This window comes from Hemiscyllium ocellatum, chromosome 6, assembly GCF_020745735.1.
Source record: "Hemiscyllium ocellatum isolate sHemOce1 chromosome 6, sHemOce1.pat.X.cur, whole genome shotgun sequence".
In the NCBI taxonomy this organism is placed as follows: Eukaryota; Metazoa; Chordata; class Chondrichthyes; order Orectolobiformes; family Hemiscylliidae; genus Hemiscyllium; species Hemiscyllium ocellatum.
In genome coordinates, this window is record NC_083406.1 from 107187489 (window position 1) to 107210984 (window position 23496).

Consider the following 23496-nt stretch of genomic DNA (forward strand, 5'->3'; position numbering starts at 1 on the left):
TTCTTGCAAAATTGGATTTTCCAGTTAATCATTTGGTTTTCCTGGATACACTGACCTTGGCCTCAGTTCCCCAGATAGAAACTAGATGGCTCATTAGTTTTCTACAGCGGCTATGAAAACAAATGCAAATCCAGCCCAAAATAGGATGAGAAAGCAGCTTCCGGCTGCTATTTGTAAGAGGCTGTTACAAGATAAATTGGACAGTCTCAGTCAGGTTCCTCAAGGAATTGGATCCTCAAGTCCAAATTCATCACTTCGCTCAAAGAGGTCATATGGTTTTCAAAGTGACAACATAGACAGCGTTTAGCCAAACCAGCCCTTTTAAATGTTTATCCTTTACATGAACATTAGTTCTAACCCCATGTGGTTAGGTCCAGGCTATATCATTTCCCTCCAACCACCTAACTAGTTTCTCCTTTCACATTCTCCTTTGATCATATATTCCCAATGTGGCTCTGTCAAGAGTTCTGTCAACCACTCTGTCAATGTCTCACAAATCTAAGTGAGTGCTTTGACAAGTTGTCATAAGCAGTGAATGAGGGTAGTGCTGTGGATGTTGTATGTTTGGACTTTCAGAAAGCATTTGATACAGTACCAAATAGAAGGTGGTTTGGCAAATTAGGTATGTTTGAGGTTGATGGGTCCTGGGCAGCATGGATTAGAAGCTGGTGAAAAGATCAGAAACAAAGGGTAGGTATAGATGGGCACCCCAGGAAATGACATCATCAACCCAAAGAAACCCAAGCATGTAAATAGAAAGCAGGAATTGTCACCTGAGGCCCAATGAAGATGTTACCTAGTAGGGTGACGAAACATCTGGAAATGAACCTTCCAGCTCAGCGAGCAAACCTACATCCAAAACCTCAACTTGAGCTACAAATCTTCTCAAAATGGGCATTTCTCAGATTGGAGACGAGTTGAAAGTGATGTTACCCAAGGATTGTTGTTGGGACACTTGTCTTTTCTAATTCATATATACAATTTAGAGATGGGTGTTGAGGGCAAAATCTAAATTTGCAGATGATGCTAAGTTAGGGAGAATAATGAATTGTGAGCATGATCCTTGAGCAACTTCAGAGAGACATTGACATGTTGGCCAAATAGGCAGACACATGGCAAATGAATTTCAATGTAGAGAGATGCAAGAAAATGCATCTTGTTACAAGAAACACAGAGAGACAGTACAGACTCAATGATAAAACTTTAAGAAGAATACAGGAGTAGAAAGACCTCAGGGTTCAAGTGCATGATCCTTTGAAGTTGGTCAGGCAAGTTGAAGCATTTCAGAAGGTTTATTGGATTCTTTGATTTATAAATACAGGCAGAGGGCATAAAAGTAAAGAAGTGATGATGCACCTCTACAAATCATTCATCAGTTCACATTTGGAATATAGTGTTCAGTTCTGGGCACCTTTATTTAAGGAAAGATGTTAAATCCCTGGGGAGAGGTCCAAGGGGATTTACTAGGTGATACCAGAAATGAGGGATTTTAGATACAAGGAAAGATTAGAGAAATTGGGATTATTCTCTTTGGAGCAGAGAAGATTAAGAGGTGATTATATTGAGATGTTCAAAACTATGAACAATTTTGTCAGGGTAAAGAAGGATATTCTGTTTCTACTAGTTGGCATGTCAGTAATTAGGGGTCACAATTCCAAAATTATCAGTGAGATGAGGAGAAACTTGTTTACTTAAAGAGTTAGGATTTGGAATGCACTGCCTGGGTGAGTGGCGGGGGTGGATTCCATCGGTGGTTTCAAAAGAGAGCTGGATGTATATTTAAAAATTTGTAATGTGGGTGCCCAGTTGCCGTATTTGTGAGTATGTTCGCTGAGCTGTGAAGTATATTTGTAAACGCTGAATTTAGAAGGCTGTGGAGATAGGGCTGGAGAATGGGACTAGCTCCTTCAGGAGCTGGTGCAGACGTGGTGACTCAATGGCTGCCTTCTGTGCTGTACTGCTGAAGTGGTGGCTGCGCTGTTGACTGATGTAAACTGAGACATTGTCTTTCAGATGGGCAAAGCAAGACAGTCTTCCCACTGTCCTGACTACTCCTTTACCAAGTTAGGATTGCTCTATCAGATTGTACACTAATCTAGTTCAGCCATTTGTGGAATTGTGCTCTGTCTGCTTCACTTCACTATCTTGTAACAGTGATAATGCTTCAAAAATACTTACTCTGAAAGTTGTATAATGGCAAATTCTGTTTTCTTGAAGAGAAAGATAAATGTAAACTGACAACTTTACATCAATGTCTTTGAACAATCCAATTATACTGATTTATTTTAGCAATCTCTGTGCAAACTTTTATTGTGCTGAGATTTAGTTTGATTTCTCATTCAGTAAGGTGAAAACCAGATGAGCTAAAAGAAAGTCAATTGATTGTAGCCCAAATTTCATGTATTTTTGTTCTTAAATTATTGAGATAATGTTCAGGAATGTTACAACTTCAGCTTATTAATCATTTTAGGCAAAGGATCCTGTTGATTGGACTAGCCATGCTGCATTTATAATAGATTATATTGGAAGTGTAAAATGGAAGTATTTTTCACATTGTCCTTTTTGAGTTTCTTAACCACTGAGTAACTTAGTTGAATTTCAGGCTGCGAGCGAATAGCTGTTATTTCTCACTGTACAGCCAGGGGGCAGTCTCCTCCTGATCCAGTGCAATCAGCCATTTCCTCATATATAGGGGAGAGTTTGAACTGATCAATGCAATTAGAAAAGGCATTGCAAAGTCTCTGCTCCAAAAATATTTATATGACAGATATAATTAATTTTTATGTCAGTTGTAATCCTCAGGTTATTGATGGCAGTGATTTCAGCAATGCCAATGCCATTGATGCCAAAAGGAGGGGGATAGATGCTCCCTCGCTGGAGATGGTCATTATCTGGTACTTGCATCACAATTGTTAATCACCACTTATCCATTAAACAAGGCTGCATATTGCTCAAGCTTGGCTACATATAGATATGGTCTACTTCTGTAGAAACATTTAATTTTGATTTGTAACTGTTATTCATCTATATGTGTAATGATGGAACCAGGTCCAGGCTAGTCCAATCAACAGGATCCTTTGCTTAAAATGTTAAAAATCACACAACACCAGGTTATAGTCCAACAGGTTTAATTGGAAGCACACTAGCTTTCGGAGCGTTGCTCCGAAAGCTAGTGTGCTTCCAATTAAACCTGTTGGACTATAACCTGGTGTTGTGTGATTTTTAACTTTGTACACCCCAGTCCAACATCGGCATCTCCAAATCATTGCTTAAAATGATTATTAAACTGAAGTTGAAACATTCCTGAACATTATCTCAATAATTTAAGAACAAAAATCCATGAAATTTGGTACAATCAGTTGACTTTCTAGCTCATTTGGTTTTCACCTTACTGAATGAGAAATCAAACTAAATCTCAGCACAATAAAAGTTTGCACAGAGATTGCTAAAATAAATCAGTATAATTGGATTGTTAACCTGGCCCAATCAGGGAGCCCTGAATGACAGTTTTAACAAGAGATTCAGAATTTTTTTTTCAGTGTCCCACTAGCTTGGAGCTGGCTGGTCAGAACCAGTTTACTGTGCATATGTAAATAAAGGGAATCTTTATCAGGATACCAGCCACTGTACAGTTATTTCAACATATTAAAAATGTATTTAAAATAAAAGATAGAGCAAGTTTGGTGAAAGAAATGGCTGGTCAATGGCTAACTCCCAAAGCAAAATGAGAAATGAGGTAGATCCTGACTTTGTGAGATTGTAGCTTTCAGGTTGAACTTGAGTGGCAGCCCAGTTTATATCTGTATTTGACTTTTACTTCTAATCTTCTGAAGAGCTGTACAATTGGCCACTGACTCACAATCACTTGTTGAAGAATATCACACAAAATCACATGATGCCCCAGTTCTTTTGCCCTTATCTACTAATAAGAAGAATGACAACAGTAAGGGAAAAGAAAGTCACTACCATTCTTTCCCCATTCCAAAACAAACAGCATGTTAAAGTCACAGGATTAAATACAGCCTTTAAGAACCAGCTACTTAAAATAAAGCTTGTTCTGCTCCCACACCCAGCCTTTGCTGCCTACATTTATTAATATTGTTTTAATACAAATATCAACTCTGGACAATTAAGTTGCATTCAAATCTGCTTGGGATGTTTGATATTCATTTGTTAAAATCTACTCATAAAAAACTGGTGTCAGAAGGAAGTGACCATAAGAGCCACTAAAATTTCAACCTGTTTGCAAATGTCCCTTCGCTAAGTGAGCACTTTCAGTTGACAAAGGAGCAGCGCTCCGAAAGCTCGCGATTTCAAATAAACCTGTTGGACTATAACCTGGTGTTGTGTGACTTCTGACTTTGTTCACCTCAGTCCAACACCAGCATTTCCACATCGTGGCTTGCACATACTCTGGTTTCACATTAATGTAACTAACGGCCCTGTCAAAGTAGCCGGTCAAGCCACTTAGTTGTATGAAACTGTTACAAATTGTAATTCAAGTTGGCAACACATTCTGAGGGCAATGAGGGATGGACAATCAATGGTAACCTTGCCAACAATGCCCATATCGTGAGACTAAACAAAGAAAGTCAGCACTGATCGGAATCTTTGTATAAAGCAAATTGATTTTAAACTGGATCTGTTAGGGAGGGGTTTAAGATGATACAGCTCTCTATATCAATGTCAAATTCTAAAGTTTTCTTGTAAACCAGCATGGAAAAAGGCTGTAAATAACACAGAGCTCAGGCAGCAGTGGGAGACAGAGAAATGAAGCATGACAGACATTTATGCGAAGAATGAACTGCAGGGAAAACTACTTATTATCATCCCATTGTCTGTCATAACCTATTTATTATCTGAGAATGCTGAAGCTCTTGGCCCTATTCTATTCACTAAGTCACTCTTTTCTTGTTTGCATATGAAGGATTGCAAATGGGGAAATACTTTCAATCCAACCCAGTTTTTCTTCTTTTGTCTAACCCATATAATTTGTGCAATGGAAAACAAAGAGGTACATGATATCCCCAGCAGTGTACTTGATCTCCAAAGAGGTTTAGTATTTCAGGTTAGTGGAAGCCAAAACTCAAAGCTTCCACCCCATTAAATGTAAGTTTTTACAGCCAACAGCACTTCGCTTTTATACAGTATGTTGCAATGTCCCAGGGCACTTCACAGAAATGTCATGAAAAAAATTTGACAATTTGGCCGTATAAGGAGATGCCAAGACAGGAGAACAAAGGTTTGGTCAAAGAGGTACGTTGTAAGGAATTTCTTAAATGTGTTGGGAGAGGCAAAGAAAAATTCCAGAGCTCAGGGCTTCAGCAACTGATTGCCCAACCACCAGAGGTGGGATGAGAGATACAGGAGAGGTCAGAGTTGAAGGAGTGCAGAGAGTCCGGAGGGTAAGATAAAGTGTAAGTGTAAAGCTCATCACAATCTCAAAAAACATAATACTATAGGAAGCCTAGAAAATTCAGAAATGAAGAGAAAAAGGAAAGTAGGAAAGCACAAAGAGGAGTTGCCCGAAGACTGGAGGTTGGCTAACATGGTGTCACTATTTAAGAAGGGTGGTAAGGACAAGCCAGGGAAACTATAGACCAGTGAGCCTGACCTCAGTGGTGGCAAGTCGTTGGAGGGAATCCTGAGGGACAGGATGTACATGTATTTGGAAAGGCAAGGACTGATTAGGGATAGTCAACATGGCTTTGTGCGTGGGAAATCATGTCTCACAAACTTGATTGAGTTTTTTGAAGAAGTAACAAAGAGGATTGATGAGGGCAGAGTGGTAGATGTGATCTATATGGACTTCAGTAAGGCGTTCGACAAGGTTTCCCATGGGAGACTGATTAGCAAGGATAGATTGCACGGAATACAGGGAGAGCTAGCCATTTGGATACAGAACTGGCTCAAAGGTAGAAGTCAAAGGGTGGTGGTGGAGGGTTGTTTTTCAGACTGGAGGCCTGTGACCAGTGGAGTGTCACAAGGATCGTTGCTGAGTCCTCTATTTTTGTCATTTACACAAATGATTTGGATGCAAATATAAGAGGTACAGTAGTAAGTTTGTAGATGACACCAAAATTGAAAGTATAGTGGACAGCGAAGAAGATTACCTCAGATTACAACAGGATCTTGACCAGATGGGCCAATGGGCTGAGAAGTGGCAGATGGAGTTTATTTCAGATAAATGTGAGGTGCTGCATTTTGGGAAAGCAAATCCGAGCAGGACTTATACACTTAATGGTAAGGTTCTGGGGAGAGTTGCTGAACAAAGAGACCTTGGAGTGCAGGTTCATAGCTCCTTGAAAGTGGAGTCGCAGGTAGATAGAATAGTGAAGAAGGCATTTGGTATGCTTTCTTTTATTGGTCAGAGCATTGAATACAGGATTTGGGATGTCATGTTGCGGCTATACAGGACATTGGTTAGGCCACTGTTGGAATATTGTGTGCAATTCTGGTCTCCTTCCTATTGGAAAGATGTTGTGAAACTTGAAAGTGTTCAGAAAAGATTTACAAGGATGTTGCCAGGGTTGGAGGATTTGATCTATAGGGAGAGGCTGAACACGCTGGGACTGTTTTCCTTGGAGTGACGGAGGCTGAGGGGTGACCTAATAAAGGTTTACAAAATCATGAGGGACATGGATAGGATAAATAGACAAAGTCTTTTCCCTTGGGTTAAGGAGTCAGAACTAGAGGGCATAGGTTTAGGGTGAGAGGGGAAAGATATAAAAGAGACCTAAAGGGCAACGTTTTCACACAGAGGTTGGTACGTGTATGGAATGAGCTGCCAAAGGAAGTGGTGGAGGCTGGTACAATTGCATCATTTAAAAGGCATATGGATGGGTACATGAATAGGAAGGGTTTGGAGGGATATGGACCGGGTGCTGGCAGGTGGGACTAAATTGGGTTGGGATATCCGGTCGGCATGGACAGGTTGGACCGATGGATCTGTTTCCATGCTGTACACCTCTATGACTCTATGACTCAATGACTCAATATGAAAAATTATTAGCTGGTAAAATGGAGGAAAATCTAAAGACTTTTGAGCAGTACATTAAGAGCAAAGGGATGATAAAGGAAGTAGTTGAGCCTATCAGAGATGTCCGTGGATTTGTATTTGGATGCAGAAGATGGGGATTGTTCTGAATGAGTATTTTGTCTTCACAAATGAGAAGGATGATACAGACTTTCTAGTTAAAAAGGAGGATGCCTTTTTGAGATATCTGTATTATCTCTCTGGTGGGACAGGCTATAGGGGCTGAGCGTCACACTCCTGTTCCTACTTATACGAGAAAGAATAAATTTGGGAGGGAAGGGCTAACTTCCTTGAAGATGGATAAATTGGAAGACCAGATGAATTGCATCCTCAACTGCTACAGGAAGCCAGAGAGGAAATGATAAATGCTCAGAGGATTATTTTTCAATCTATACTAGTTACAGGTGAAGTACAGAGCATGAGAAGTAAGCTGTTAGCAAAAGGATGTGAGGGATAGGCCAATTAATTATGCCAGTCAGCCAGTAAATCACCAGAATCAATTTTGGGAAATACTATTCATTGGAAAGGCAAGGTAAACCAGGGATAGTCTGCATGTTTTTGTCAAGGAAAGTTTTTGTCTGATTAACTTAAATAATTTCTTTCAGCAAGTTAGAAGGATTGAATAATTGAATCCCTATGGTGTGGAAACAGACCACTTGAACCAATAAGTCCACACCAACCCACCAAAGAGTATCCCATCCACACCCATTCCCCTGTCCTATTATTCTACATTTCCCCTGACTAATGTACCTAGCCTGCACATCCTTGAACACTCTGTGCAATTTGACCAGTTCACTTAACCTGCACATCTTTGGACTGTGGAAGGAAACCCACGCAGACACAGGGAGAACGTTCAAACTCCAGACAGTCACCCGAGGCTCAAAGCGATCCCGGGTCCCTCGTGCTGTGCAACACCAGTGCTAACCTGCTGAGCCACCCCGGGGTAGATGTTGTTTACTGGATTTTAATGAGGCATTTGATAAGGTCTAACGTGGTAAAATGGTCAAAAGAATTCAAGCCCTTAGGATACAGGGGAATGTGGTGAGTTGGAGCCAAATTTGGTTCAGTGGGAGAACATAAAGGGGAATCGTCATTGGCTGTGAATGGAGATTAGTTTCCACAGGATTTCCACCGAGCTTGGCATTGGTTCCCTTGTTGCTGGTAGACTCTGTTAATGACTTAGACTTAAACATGGGAGGCATTATTGGGAAATTTGCAGATGACACAAAGATGTCTCCTCAAGACAGGTCTCTACTGACAAGCAACCTATCTGTGTGTCTGTGCTAAAGAATGTGTGAATACAGCCATACTGAAAGCCTTTAGGCTCTGGTTGAAATGTCAATAAGCAAGCATGGGTTTGGTACGGTATGGCAAGATAAGGCAAGTGGGAACATGCAAGTAGGCATTAAGTAAGCTAGCATGGCCCAATGTAAGTGAGAAGCCTGAGATGCAGCCTGGTTCAACCCATGAGTCTGTTCCTGTGTACAAAGTGTCCTTGCAGCAGCTTTTCAATGCCCATCACTGGTGTGCCCTGAAATGTGGGTTATAACTTCCTAAGCATCCTGCAAATGGATGTCCTTGAGGACTCTCACTGGTGTCAAGGTTTTTTCCAGTATGGTTCCAGGTAGTTTTTATCAGAAGCAATCAATTTTCTTCGTGGGAATAATGTCCTGATTTTAACTTGGACTGGGAGTTAAGTGGATAGACGAGGGGGTCAGTGAGCTCTGTACCACATTCCAGTGAACATTCCAGTGATTACAAACAAGAACAAGTTTTTGAAAGGTAGCTCTTCTGACCTTGAATGTGCTCCTTGTCATTTTCATCTGGCTTCCACATTCAGGGGTGGCACGGTGGCTCAGTGGTTCACTCTGCTGCCCCACAGCACCAGGCTTGATTCCAGCCTTGGGCGACTGTCTGTATGGAGTTTGCACACTCTCCCTGTGCCTGCATGGATTTTCTCTGGAGGCTGCAGTTTCCTCCCACAGTCCAAAGATGTGAATTTTGATTGAATTGGCTGTGCTAAATTGCCCTTGGTGTCCAGGGCAATTAGGCAATATAAATTAGGCAAATTAGCCATGGGAAAAATATGGGGTGGGGTGGGATGCTCTTCGCAAGGTCAGTGTGGACTTGATGGGCCAAATGGCCTGCTTTCACACTGGCGGGATGTCATGACATTGCTAAAATGAGGCCCACATCAACATCCACCCTATAAATGCCTTCCTAGTCCTGTGGGTGTCCTACTGCCTGTTTGGAAGAACAATTTACAGTTGAAGATGGTGTCCTTTGTGTGGGATGTTGATAGGCAAGCCAACCACCTTATTTTGATTGCTCAGTTGTCCAGCGAGCAACAGTGTTAAGACCATGTTTTAAAAGTCAAAGAGTATTTCAGAACATCTTATACACAGTGAATTATCGAGTTTTGAGAAGATTTGAAGGTTTTGGATGTAAGTTTGCTTGCTGAGCTGAGCTATCAATAACACATCGAGTTAGACCCCATCTACCACCCCCTGAGAAAAGGAACAAGAAGTGACTTCACCACAGGAAATAACATCCCCACAGGAAATGATGTCACCAACCCAAAGAAACCCAAACATATAAATAGAAAGCAGGAATTTTCAGCTTTGCTTCTCATGAGGTCCACTGAAGATGTCACTTAGTAAGGTAATGAAACGTCTGGAAATGAGCCTTTCAGCTCAGTACATCCAGAACAGTGAATTATTTCCAAGCGTGGTAACTACTAACATGTCAGGTAATATAATCATTCCACCTATTGCGTGACTGACAAACAACAATGTAATAAATGATTGTCCACTCCACCTTGCTGGTGTAGACTGAGGCATGAATGTTGACCAGGAATACAGAATCATACCACACTGTGCTCTCAATAGTGTCAGTGGTTCTTTCCTGACTATCAGTTAGGCAGTCAGGATCTTTCACTTTCACCTGAATAAAAGTACTGCTGCTAATAAATTACTGTCACATTATTGCACAGGAGTGTCACCTGTCACGTATTTGATATCTCCACTCTATGGATGAAAAACTAAGCTAGTGAAAGATAATAAGGATTTATTATGCATGGATTTAAAAAAAATAATTGCACACCTTACCAGCGTGTGACTGATGCATGATCTGTTCCATTACCACATTGTTATCTGAAAGATGCTACTGGTTGAGTTAATCCTTAAATCATTACATTTTTAGAACAATATTTCTCCAGCCTCCCAAATCTGATATCTGCATTTTGCTTCCTTCTCTCGAGGGCTAACTGTGTGCACTTAGTGCCAAGTTTGCTGGTGCTAGACTCACTTGTGCCACCTCCCCAGAGCAGGGTCATGACTTCTGAAGTCAATGCATAGTTTGTCATCGATATCACTGAAGGATGATGAGTGAGTTGGGCAAGGGAGTGTCTCAAGGTGCTGCATGCCCCAATAAATGACTTTCATCTGCACATGGAGCAGGTGCTATGTAAATAAATTTCTTCCCCTTTGTTTTCTTGTTTACATATTCAGGCCTACATCTGTTCGTAGCTCCAATCTGATATACTGCATGCCATACGTTGCATTCATTCTAACAGGATAGTATATTGGAAATTTACAGTGTAGAACGATATAATAGTTTATCAATAACATTTAGATATGTATGGGCTGATACACCAGAGTGGCGTGGTTGTTCAGTGGTTAGCACTGCTGCCTCACAACACCAGGGACCTGGGTTCGATTCCATCCTCGGGCAACTGTCCTGTGTGGAGTTTGCATATTTTCTCCGTGTCTGCGTGGGTATCATTCGGGTGCTCTGGTTTCCTCCCACAATTCAAAGCTGTGTAGGTCAGGTGCAAGTCATGGGAAAGACAGATGTAGTGTGGATCTGGGTGGGATGCACTTTGGAGGGTTGGTGTGGTCTCAATGGGTTGAGTAGCCTGGTTCCACACTGTAAGGGTTTTGTGACCGTGAAAATGATTACCATTGCATAATGGAAATGATGTGGTGGAATTTTCCCAGTCAAGGAGGTAGACTTGTTGTGGGTTCATACAGTGAGTAAAATGCCCTGCGATTTGACATCCAGTTTGGGGGATTTCCATCACTCAACACTGTTCTGTGTTTGTGTAGCGAGGGATAGAAGAGAACCCTGAGACAGTCCCTTGAGTTAAACAACTTATGGGTGGCATGGTGGCTCAGTGGTTAGCACTGCAGCCTCACAGCACCAGGTCCTGGGTTTGATTCCCGACTGTCTGTGTGGAGTTTGCACATTCTTCCCGTGTCTGCATGGGTTTCCTCCGGGTGCTCCGGTTTCCTCCCACAATCCAAAGATGTGCAGGTCAAGTGAATTGGCCATGCTAAATTCCCCATAGTGTTAGGTGCGTTAGTCAGGGGTAAATATAGGGTAGGGGAATGGGTTTGGATGGGTTTCTCTTGGGAGGGGCGGTGTGGACTTGTTAGGCCGAAGGGCCTGTTTCCACACTGTAGAGAATCAAATCTAATCTAAAAAAAATCTCAAGTTTGGTTAATCTCTCCTGCCGGGTTTTACATTAGCAGCAAATCCATGATTTCTATAGTCCTGAGTCGAGTTGTAAAATAAGAGTGATAGATGATTTCAGATGTGGCACCCACCTGTTCTATGTGTCAGCTGAAAGGAGTGGGTTCATCTCCTGAAAAGTACTTGGAATGAGACTGAAGGGACCCCCCAGCCACAGAAAGCACATTGGGATAGTTTTTTGTATGCCATGTTAATAACGGATGGGAGTCCCAATGGAAAGTGATGTGGGTCAGAGAAAAGGGTCAGAGAGCTGTAGTCCTACCTTGAACCCATGCTCCTTTTTATTGTGGCTACATGGAGAGAAACATTAGCAAATAAAAAGGAATAACACTGGAAATTAATGTACTGGTCGCACTGGAGCTCCATTTTGAAATACACAGGGTAAGTGCGACCACTACGTCCCATTCTCGGGTTTTCCCATCTTTTTCTCTTTTGGGGTATCTGGTTGGGAGAAACACATTCTTTCATTTTAGTATAATAACAATTGAAAATGGCATTGACCATCATTTTCTTGTTGAACAGGGGAATACGTTGTGATGACTCTGTACTTTGATTTAAGTCGAAGAATGGGATACTTCACGATTCAGACCTACATTCCCTGCATATTGACTGTTGTTCTATCATGGGTTTCATTCTGGATTAAGAAAGATGCAACTCCAGCCAGGACAGCACTTGGTAAGTTACCTTTTGTATCAAGTTTAGTTCCCAGGACCTTGATTAACTGTTATTTCATTAACTGGAAAATGAACATGGGAGAAAAATGCAAGATACAGTGTATTGCAATGATCAGGAAGGTGCTGTCTGAAAACATTGCGGCTAAAGATTCAACAAAGCTTTTGAAATGCAATTAGATAACTACTTCAAATATGTTTTAAAAATTGTCACAGTCAGTATATGGGGTGAGCAAGTGGGACTAGGTGGATAACTCTATTACAGCGCCATCAGAAAGATTATTGTGGTACAATGGCAGTGTCCCTACCTCTGAGCCTGAATGAGACACATTCATGTCTCATCTGTCCAAGAGGTGTGAAGTAATACCACAGAGCAGGTTAATTAGAAATGATCTTAAAAAGAAGCACAGCATTGTACAGTCATACAACATGGAAACAGATCCTTCAGTCCAATTCACTCGTGCCAACCAGACGTTTCAATCCCCCTAAACACTTCCTATTCATATACACGTCCAGATGCCTTTTCAATGCTGTAATTGTACCAGCCTACACCACTTACTCTAGCAGCTTATTCCATACACATACCACCCTCTGCATTTAAAAGGTTACCACTCAGGTCCCTTTTAAGTCTTCCTTCTTAAACTTATGTCCTTCAGTTTTTGACTCCCTTACTCTGGAAAAAAGACCTTGGCTTTTCACCCGATCCATGTGCCTCATGATTTTATAAATCTCGATAACGTGACTACTCAGTATTCGATACTCCAAGGCAAAAATAAACAGTTTATTCAGCATCTACCTGTGGCTCACTTCCTCCAGTCTTGGCAACAGCCTTGTAAATCTTCTCTGCACTCACTCAAGTTTATCAACATCCTTCCTATAGAAGGGCGACCAGAATTGTATACAGTATTCCAGAAGTGCCTCACCAATGCCCTGTGTAGCTGCAACATGGCATCCCAACTGCTATACTCAGTGTTCTGACTAATGAAGGCAAGCGTGCCAAACACCTTCTTCACCACTCTGTCTACCCGCGACTCCACTGTCAAGGGACTATCCACCTGCCCTCCTAGGTCTCTTTGCTCAGCAGCACTTCCCAGGACTCTTTACATATAAGTCCTGTGTGTATCATATCCTGGTTTGCCTTACCAGCACCTCATATTTATCTAAATTAATCTCCATCTGCCACTCCTCAGCTCATTGACCTAGTTGATCAAGGTCCAATTGTATTGTAAGATAATCATCTTCACTGTCTGGTACACCCCCTATTTTCATGTCCAAACTTACAAACCATGCCTCCAATATTCACATTTATACAAATGATGAAAAGCAGTGGACCTAGCACTGATCCTTGTGGCACAACACTGATCACAGGCCTCCAGTCTGAAAAACAATCCTCCACCATCACCCTTTGTCTCCTTCCTTCAAGCCAATTTTGCATCCAATTGGCTAGCTTCCCCTGGATCTCATGTGATCTAACCTTACTAACCAGTGTACCATGAAGAACCTTGTCGAACACTTTGCTGAGGTCCATGTAGGCACCGTCCATCTGTTTTCATCAATCTTTTATGTCATCTCTTCAAAAAACCCAATCAAATTAATTAGACATGATGTCCCATGCACAAAGCCGCATTGACTATCCCTAATGAGTCCTTGTCTTTCCAAATGCATGCAAATCCTGTCTGTCACATGGGCCAAATGACCTCCTTCATTACGGTATCATTCTTTGATATCATGAATTTTCCTTTACAAATTATAGCCACTTAAAACCCATGTGACATGATTTTCTTTTACTATTCATTGACTGTGGCTACTCCACTTAGAAGTTCTTCCTCTTGACACACAAATGTGTAGTTGACAAAACTGTGAGGGAAACCTTTCAATGTTTTGAGCATTATGTAAAGGGGCTTGTGGTGTGGTTGTAGTGTCACTATCTCTGAGCCAGTAGGCCTCAGTTCAAGTCCTGCCTGCTCCTGCAATGTGTAGGACAATATGATGTCACTGAACAGATTGATGAGGAAACATCAATAATGTTATGTAAAGCTAACTTAGGAAGTTAAAACCAGAAGTTGCACAATTAAACAAATTTTGGAAGACTGTTCTGATGAAGAGTCACTAGACTCAGGACATTAACTCCGCTTTCTTCTTACAGACACTGCCAACCTTGCTGAGTTTCTCCAGCAATTTCTGCTTTTGTAGCAAAATTATTCTGCATTTTGAACTCAAATCCTCCAGGTAGATGTCAATGAAAACATATTGATGTACATCTACAGTTGTCAATAAGACTGGAGCTTGTAAAGAAAAGGCAGTCACTAATCAATCCAGTGAGGAATTCAGGCAAAACAGCTTTACCCAAGGAATGCTTGGGCTACAGAACCTGCCACTACACAAAGTAGACAAGAATGCTTTAGATGTATTCCAATTAAAATGAAATAGAAAACAAAGGGTGAACGAAGTAGAACCTTATACTGAAAGGATGCCTTGGAGTGGAGGATTAAAACAAAAGTACTATGGGGGGAACAATGCGACTTATGGTGAGCAATTTAGGAAAACTGAGAGGGATGTCAACCTCACATTGACATTTCGATACCAAAATTCAGTTTTGTAACCAAGTCCCAGATGGTAAATCAAATTCTTGCATCTGTGCAGTGAGAGACCTGTTCACTGAAATTATCACTAATTATTACCATCATTACCATCTAATCCTGCCTCATTAATGTGCAGGCTCCCATTCTCCCACACCTATATTTGGTTGACCATATAGAATCATGATGGGCATGGATAGAGTAAATATTCAAGGTCTTTTCCTCCAGGATAGGAGATTTCCAAAACTAGAAGGCATACACTTAAAATAAGAGGGGCAAGATTTAAATGGGACATAAAGGGTAATTTTTCACTCAAAGGGTAGTGCATATATGGAAAGAGCTGCCAGAAGAGGTGGCAAAGATTGGTACAGTTACAACATTTAAAGGACATCTAGATGGGTATATGAATAGGAAGGGTTTAGAGGGATATGGTCCAAATGCTGGCAAATGGGACGAGATTAATTTAGGATAGCTGGTTGGCATGGACGAGTTGGACCAACAGCTCTATGACTCTATGATGACAGATAGAAACTAGATGCCGAGAAACGTAACATGACATTTAGAGTGTGTATTTAATGTTTAAACTTATCACTTGCTGCTAGGAATCTCTAACCTAGACATTCGGTACGAGGCTCCAAGGCCAGCAAGCACTGGCACCCCGTGGCCATGGACATTTGCATCTGACACACACCAGCCTCACTGGATCAGCATGGCACATCTCCAATCCACTTACAGCATGTTTCTGCATTTTGACATGCACCCAAACCTCTCATTGTAATACTGCAGTAAGGACACTGAACATGCAGGGACACACTCCAAGCTCAAGGTCTGGACCATGGCTTAGAAAGATGGAGGCTGGGAAATCATTTCCACCAGGTGGGGATACTAGGACTCGTGGGCACAGCCTTAGAGTTAGAGGGGGTCAATTTAGAATGGAAATGAGACATTTCTTCCGCCAGAGAGTGGTGGGCCTGTGGAATTCACTGCCATGGAGCGCAGTGGAGGCTGGGACGTTAAAAGACTTCAGATTAATGAATTCTTAATCTCGCAAGGAATTAATGGCTACGGGGAGAGTGTGGGTAAATGGCATTGAAATACCTATCAGCCATGATTGAATGGTAGAGTGGACTCAATGGGCCGAAGGGCCTTGCTTCCATTCCTATGTCTCATGGTCTTACCATGGTCAGAACCTGCTTGCTCACTCTCTGAGCGTACATCAGAATGCCAACCCGAATGCCCATGGCCTTGCCTTTTATATTTTACCTCTTTCATTCAAGCTTAAACATTAATATTGCAATGCTGTTCAGCAAATGGAGAGCTTGTCATGGTTTTACACACACACACATACACACACACACACACGCACACACATGCACACACATGCACAAACACACACTCACAGACTCTCTCTCTTACATGTGCACACACACACACATTCACATGCACACATTCTGTAGTTAGTCAAGGGCTTCAGCTGATACTGGTGCAGGAGATTGGGCCCAGTCACTCAGGGTAACCACGGGGTAGGGCGAGTGAGGAGCCAAATGATAAGGAACCCCCCCCGCCCCCAATTTTGACCCATCCCCCGCACAGGTATTAGCTCCTTTTGCCCTAATGTGGGCTTATTTGAGAGGAGTTGAAGGATGGAGTGAGATGAATGGAACTGACACAGCAGTTGGTGGAAAAAGGACAGTGAGGAGTCACCAAGTAGGAGGCACAGAGACCTTGCAGGAGTGAGTAGTATAGGAGGGTGACCGCAAGTGAGAGAACATGCTGCAAGCAGAGAGGCTTGAGTGTGAGCCTTGATGGGAGGTGGGGAGCAAAAATGAAGTGAATGTGACACAGCAGAGACAAGATGGTGGTACCTCCCCACGTGGAATTCTCTTCCTGTAGCATGGCTATGCATCCTTCTGGGTGGCTGAGACCTTGCCAACCCAGATAGCAACCTTGCGCTGAGGTGGCAGAGTCTGGCATCGTGCCCTTCACTGCCATGGCTGAGGCTGATAGGACAGTTGACCAGTGTGCCACCTCATCAGGTGGGACCTCCGAGTCCCTGTCTGTAAAACGGGGCATTAGTTTTCCCATTGTCTGCCACATCTGGGGCAAATGTCACCAGCAGCACAGGACAGTTCCAGACTGCCAGTATCTGACCAGCCTTTTCGGGGTCACACCTGTGCCAGTGGCAAGTACTTCTGGTTGCTGTGATTTAGAGAATCGGGTTGGCATCAGTCAAGAGGGGCTGTAGGGCCATGAGAGGTATTTAATGAGGTGAGCTTGGGATAGTTGGGTGAGAAGACCTGCTGGATCCCAATCCCCATAAAATTTGATGCACACAACACTGAAGCCACCGTATAGACAGATTCAGCCCTTGTCACAACTCACTGGGATAATAGGCTGGAAACCAAGCTCCACAGTCTCCAAGAAAAAATGCAGAATTTCCAATGACCTGTCTTTCAGATGCAGGTTGGCAAACAAACTGGACCAGGTTTCTGTACTGAATAAGAATGATTACTTCTGACAAGTATAGGTTAATGAACCAATGACGTACAGTGAAATCACCATCCTCCCATGGGGCTGCTCTGTCATTAGAGGCGGTGGTTTAACCTGATGGTCACCACACCTCAGACAAGGGTAAGATTGGGAAGGAGGGACTTGCCTGGTAATCTCAGCTTGTGTAGGAATTACTCAGCATCTGTTGGCCCTTATTTCAAGGGGGTTGCATTAGAAAAGTCTAACTGTAGCTGTACAAGGTGCTGGTGAGACCACAGCAGGAATACTGTGAGCAGTTTTGGTCCCCTTACTTAATGAAAGGTAGTATTTCATGGCAGGCAGTTCAGAGAAGGTTCATGAGGATGATCCCTGGCAAGGAGGGATTGTCTTATGAGCAAAGACTAAACAGGTTGGGACTCTACTCATTGGAGTTTAGACGAATGAGAGGTGATGACATTGAAACAGACAGGATTCTTGATGGGCTTGACATAGTAAATGCTGAGTGGATGTTTCCCCTCATGTCCAGGACCAGAGGGAATAGTCCCACAATAAATAGAGATAAAGAGGAATTTCTTCTCTCAGAGGGTTTTGAGTCTTTGGAATTCCTTGCACAAGGAGTTGTGGGGACAAAATCCTTGTGTATTTTCAAGGCTGAGATAGATGGATTGTCGACAAGTTGGGGAATCAACGGTTACAGGGGAAGGGAGGAAAGAGGACATTAGCGATGTTGGATCAGCCATGATTCTATTGAATGGTGGAGCAAACTCAAGGGGCCAAATGGCCTACTCTCGTTCCTATGTCTTAAACCAGCCAACTGGGCTAGTAAACCCCTATCGGAATATAACCCTCCTAGTCAAAACACTAACCCACTTATCAGCTCACCCACACCAACTTGGGAATTTCCCAGCTCCATGATGATATTCCCATCAGTCTACGTCCTGACACCAATTCCCAAAACACTGATTGAGACAATAAGCGAGCTGCAGTCTGCTTCACTCAACGTGCTTCATGACCAAATGCTACACCTGACTGCTATAGCTATCAAAGCATTGAAAGTGTACAACCCATTTGAACACAGAACATAGAACAATACAGCGTAGAACAGGCCCTTCGGCCCTCGATGTTGCACCGACGTGTGAACTAATCTAAGCCCATCCCCCTACACTATCCCATCATCATCCGTGTGCTTATCCAAGGATTGTTTAAACCTCCCTAATGTGACCGAGTTAACTACAATGGTAGGCAGGGTATTCCACGCCCTTACCAAGAAATTTGTGGAAATTTTTAAAAGAAAGCCTCATGACCTTTCTTTTAGCCTGCCAAACATTGCACTCGACTCAGTGTTGGAGATGCATTTTTAAATTTTTGTCAGGTAGGAAGTTCAGTCTCCCAGTCTGCTAGAAAGTGATCTCATGTTGTGATGTGCTGTCCGTCTCATCTGAGTGATCTAGGTCAGGACTGAGCAAATGCAGCAACACGACAGATGTCAAGTCAAAATGTTTGTTTAAAGCTATGTGGCTTACAGTGCATTAGTGATGCTTATAAAAGTAGAGTCACACTTTAAACCCACAAACATGCTGAACATCTGGTTTAAAGTGGTCAGGAGAGGGTTCTTGAAACAAATTGAAGTGAGATAAAATGAATCTCGTACAAGGACGCATTGCATATGGCAAATATATCATGTTATCAGGTATCAAATGTTCATGTTAATTCAATCAATGCTGCACAGCAATTCAATAAAAGGAATTTTAAGTAATCATTTAATAGGGTTGAATTTGCAAAGGAAATCTGAGAGAAAGGCCTAAAACTGACCGTATACTCCTGATGTTCAATACCTTGACAAAATGAAGTTAAAAATCACACAACACCAGGTTATAGTCCAACAGGTTTAATTGGAAGCAGACTAGCTTTCGGAGCGACGCTCCTTCATCAGATGATGAAGGAGCTCCTTCACAATCACCTGATGAAGGAGCATCGCTCCGAAAGCTAGTGTGCTTTCAATTAAACCTGTTGGACTATAACCTGGTGTTGTGTGATTTTTAACTTTGTACACCCCAGTCCAACACCGGCATCCCCAAATCTTGACAAAATGAGGGCAAGATGAGTCACAAAAAAATAGAATTCTAGATTACATAACAAGATTGGTAAGAAATGGAGGTGAGTGTCATGCTGACAATGGGAATTTTAACTGGTTCCCAGGTCACTGTACATCTTGAAGCTATGAATGAGATTGAGAGAATCAGCAGATCCCTACAGGTTCAGAAACTCTCTCTGTTCTGTTGATGTCTGCTTTGTTCCACAAATCCAGACGACACAAGCTTTCTGTACAACAGCAGTAACTTTATTATTGGACAGCCAGCGAGAGATTCAAAGTGTTTCTAAAGTAGCTGTGTTTCTACTTGTAGTGGCACTTCTTCATGAATCTCTGCCTGACGCACAGAGACAGTATATTTTATAGGAATTAAACAAAGGTTTATCAGTCTCATGGGTGATTGTCATCACATAGTTTAAAGTAGGTAATTATGAATTTACAAAGCCTGATGAATGTCGATGTCCTGTGATAACGTGTGAATGGATTACAGAAACTGATTATCCTATTCTTTATGATTATGTGTTGATGAGAAGAGATTAAGGCAGAAGGGTTCTGCCTTCAGTAAATGGGGGATTCACTACCTATGCTAATATGGAAAGGAAGTAAATGGGGGTATCACATACATACGCTAATATGGAGGGGAAGTAAGACAATGGGAGCGGGAGGCAGTTTAACAGGGTCGTGGCCAGGGCTATTGGTCTTGTCTGGAAAGGGCAAATTCCTCTGTCTGGAGCTATGGGGAAATCCACATGTGTGGCCCCACTGGGTTTTATTTCTGAGATACAGTCAGTCTCCCCCCCCCCCCCCCCCCCCCCCCCCCCCCGCCTCCTGAGATGGTTTGTCTATATTGTAAGAGTACAGGCTTTCAGTTGATACTGCAGTAAGTCCTTTGGTAGTGAAATATTTAATCCTTGAGTCCCCAATGTCTCCTGAAGGAGAAGCAAATCCACCCTGTGGCATTTTAACTTCCTCGGTTCTCTGCAGTATAAAGCCTCATTAAAGCTGAATCTGTTTTCCAGAATAATTTAGAATAGATTCCCTATAGTGCGGAAACAGGCCCTTCGGCCCAACCAGTCCACACTGTAACCCACCCAGACCCATTTCCTTCTGACTAATGCACGTGGCATTGTGGGCAATTTAGTATGGCCAATTCACCTGACCTGCACATCTTTGGACTGTGGGAGGAAACTCCATGCAGACACGGGGAGAGTGTGCAAACACCACACAGCCAGTCACCCGAGGCTGGAATCGAACCTGGGACCCTGGGGCTGTCAGGCAGCAGTGCTCACCACTGAGCCACCGTGCCATATTGTCACACAGGACAGAAAGAGACCCTTCGGTCCATCCAGTCCATGCCGAAAATAATCCCAAACTAAACTAGGCCATCTGCCTGCTCCTGGCCCATATCCCTCTAAACTTTTCCTATTCATGTACATATCCAAATGTCTTTTAAACTTTGTAATTGCACCCACATCCACCACTTCCTCTGGAGGTTCATTCCACCCTCTGTGTAAAAAAAAATGTTCCTCATGTTTTTTTTTAAATCTTTCGCCTCTCACCTTAAAAATGTGGCCCCATTACTGAAATCCCCCATCCAGGGAAAAGACACTGCCATTAACTCTGTCTATACCCCTCATTATTTCATACACTTCTACAGGGTTGCCTTGCTCACGGGATGAAAGAAAGTGGGATCAAGGTACTGAGTTGGGAGATAAGGTATGGTTATCTCTAATGGTGAAGCAGACTCAAAAGGCCAAGTAGCCTATTCCTGCTCCTATTTTGTATGGTTCTGTATTTCCCACGAAACACTAGGTGTGAGCCCCACTGGGCTTGGCGCCCTGGTAGCACACATTGGTTTGAACTGACCTTTCTACCTCCATCAGAGAGAACATCTCCCCTGTGAGAGCCTACCAAATGGCTGAAGACTCTCCTGTCCCAGTTGCACCACCACTAGTGCCCACTGATGGGACTACCCCAGGGAGAAGCCAACTCCCATGAAGCCCTGACTTGAAGGTAATCTGAGTTCCCACTGGGACCTACCTGGAAGACGCTGGTGAGGGAGGTGTTCCCCCGAGTGGACAGGGTGGGGAGGGGGTATTGGGATAGCTCGGATGGAAGAGGGGTGACTCAGATTGGCACAAAGGGCCAATAAAAGGGGACTGCCTCATTTGGCCAGCCATGCCTCACCCAATTCAATATGTGGCACCATACTCACACTGCAGACACAATTCAGGGAGAGGGAGGATGCCCTCAAGTCGCCATAGTTAGGATAGCTCCCACACAGGTGGACCATCCCGATCTCTCTCCAGCTGCTGGCAAAACTGTAGAGTCAGATGGGTAGGCATTGGAAATAGTATAGTTAGTGTGGTATTTCATTTTACAGGCCAGCACCCCACCAGTCACTCTCTCATCCTCACCAGCCAGCGACATTGTTAAATTCCAGCTGTTATTCTTCAAAGGATTTGTTGGATGCTAAAAATGTTTTGATAAGACCAATAGAACATAGAACATTACAGCGCAGTACAGGCCCTTCGGCCCTAGATTTTGCACCGATCTGTGGAATCAATCTGAAGCCCATCTAACCTACACTATTCCGTTCTCATCCATATGCCTATCTAATGACCATTTAAATGCCCTTAAAGTTGGCGAGTCTACTACCTTTGCAAGCAATGCATTCCATGGCCCTTCTACTCTCTGAGTAAAGAAACTACCTCTGACATCTGTCCTATATCTATCACCCCTCAATTTAAAACTATGTCCTCTCATGCTAGCCATCAGAATTGGAGGAAAAAGGCTCTCACTGTCCATCCTATCAAACCCTCTGATTATCTTACATGTCTCAATTAAGTCACCTCTCAACCTTCTTCTCTCTAATGAAAAAAACCTCAAGTCCCTCAGCTTTTCCTTGTAAGACCTTCCCTCCATACCAGGCAACATCTTAGTAACACCTCCTCTAAACCCTTTCCAAAGCTTCCACATCCTTCCTATAATGCAGTGACCAAACTGTATGCAATACTCCAAATGTGGCCGCACCAGAGTATTGTACAGCTGCAGCATGATTTCATGGTTCCGAAACTCAATCCCTTTGCCCAAACAAACTAACACACCGTAGGCCTTCTTAAAAAAACCCACCAATCTGGGTGGCGACCTTCAATTCTTAGACAACACATTTTACTGTTGGTTAGCAAACAATGAAAAGATTTAGACAATGGAATTTAGCCAGAGTAAACAAAACTATTTCTTCTAGTTTAGCCAAGAAAATCAGACTGGAATCCATCAGTTTAAAGGGCATGTAAGCCAGGGAGTTAGATAAGCTTTTTTATTTGAATATATAAAATCACACTTGAAATACCAGCATCCAAACTTGTTTAAACTAAATAGATCAATTTGTCTGGTTAATGACATGAACAAGTGATTCTTACACATGTGTATATTTGGAAGCTGCCATCACACAAAGTATTACTGCAAAACAGTCATTTGACTGGCTGTGGGAGTTAATGGTTAAAGAAAAAAATCAGGTGAATGCAAAGTGAATGAATCACGAGAAAGAGATTAAATGGGGGAAAGGGGAAATTAGCTTTTCTTGGAATCTTTCCCTTTGCCTTTGGTGAATATCTTTCTAGGCAGACTAAATGTAATTGATTTTACTCACCTAATGCTCTTTGTCAAATGTAATAAATGTAATGCCTTTTATTATGGCTCTCAGCCTTTCACTACTACTTTACAGTAGCTTCATCGAGTCATACAGCATGGAAGCAGACCCTTCAGTCCATCTAGTCCATGATGGCTATGTTCCCAAACTAAACTACTCCCACCTCCTGTACTTGGCCCATATCCCTCTAAACATTTCTTATTCACGTACTTACCTTAAACATTGTAACTGTACCTGCATCCATCACTTCCTCTGGCCGTTCATTCCACCTGTGAGTCACTCCCCATGTAAAACAATTTCCCCTCAAGTCTTTTTAAAACCTTTTTCCTCTCTCCTTAAAAATATACCCCCTAATCTTGAAATCCCCCACCCTAGGGGACAAAAAACACCTGTCATTCACCTTATCTATACCCTTCATATAAATCTTATAAATCTCTGTAAGA

At 42.6% G+C, this 23496-nt stretch overlaps 1 protein-coding gene across 2 annotated transcripts in view; it reads left to right on the forward strand.

Annotated features, from left to right (window-relative positions):
- LOC132816854 (gamma-aminobutyric acid receptor subunit gamma-3) overlaps positions 1-23496 on the forward strand; it is a 605764-nt gene that overhangs the window by 516537 nt on the left and 65731 nt on the right. For both annotated transcript variants that reach the window (XM_060826837.1, XM_060826836.1), the window contains exon 7: positions 12092-12244. In XM_060826837.1, the coding sequence (XP_060682820.1) occupies positions 12092-12244 (153 nt within the window). The remainder of the gene's footprint in view (positions 1-12091; positions 12245-23496) is intronic.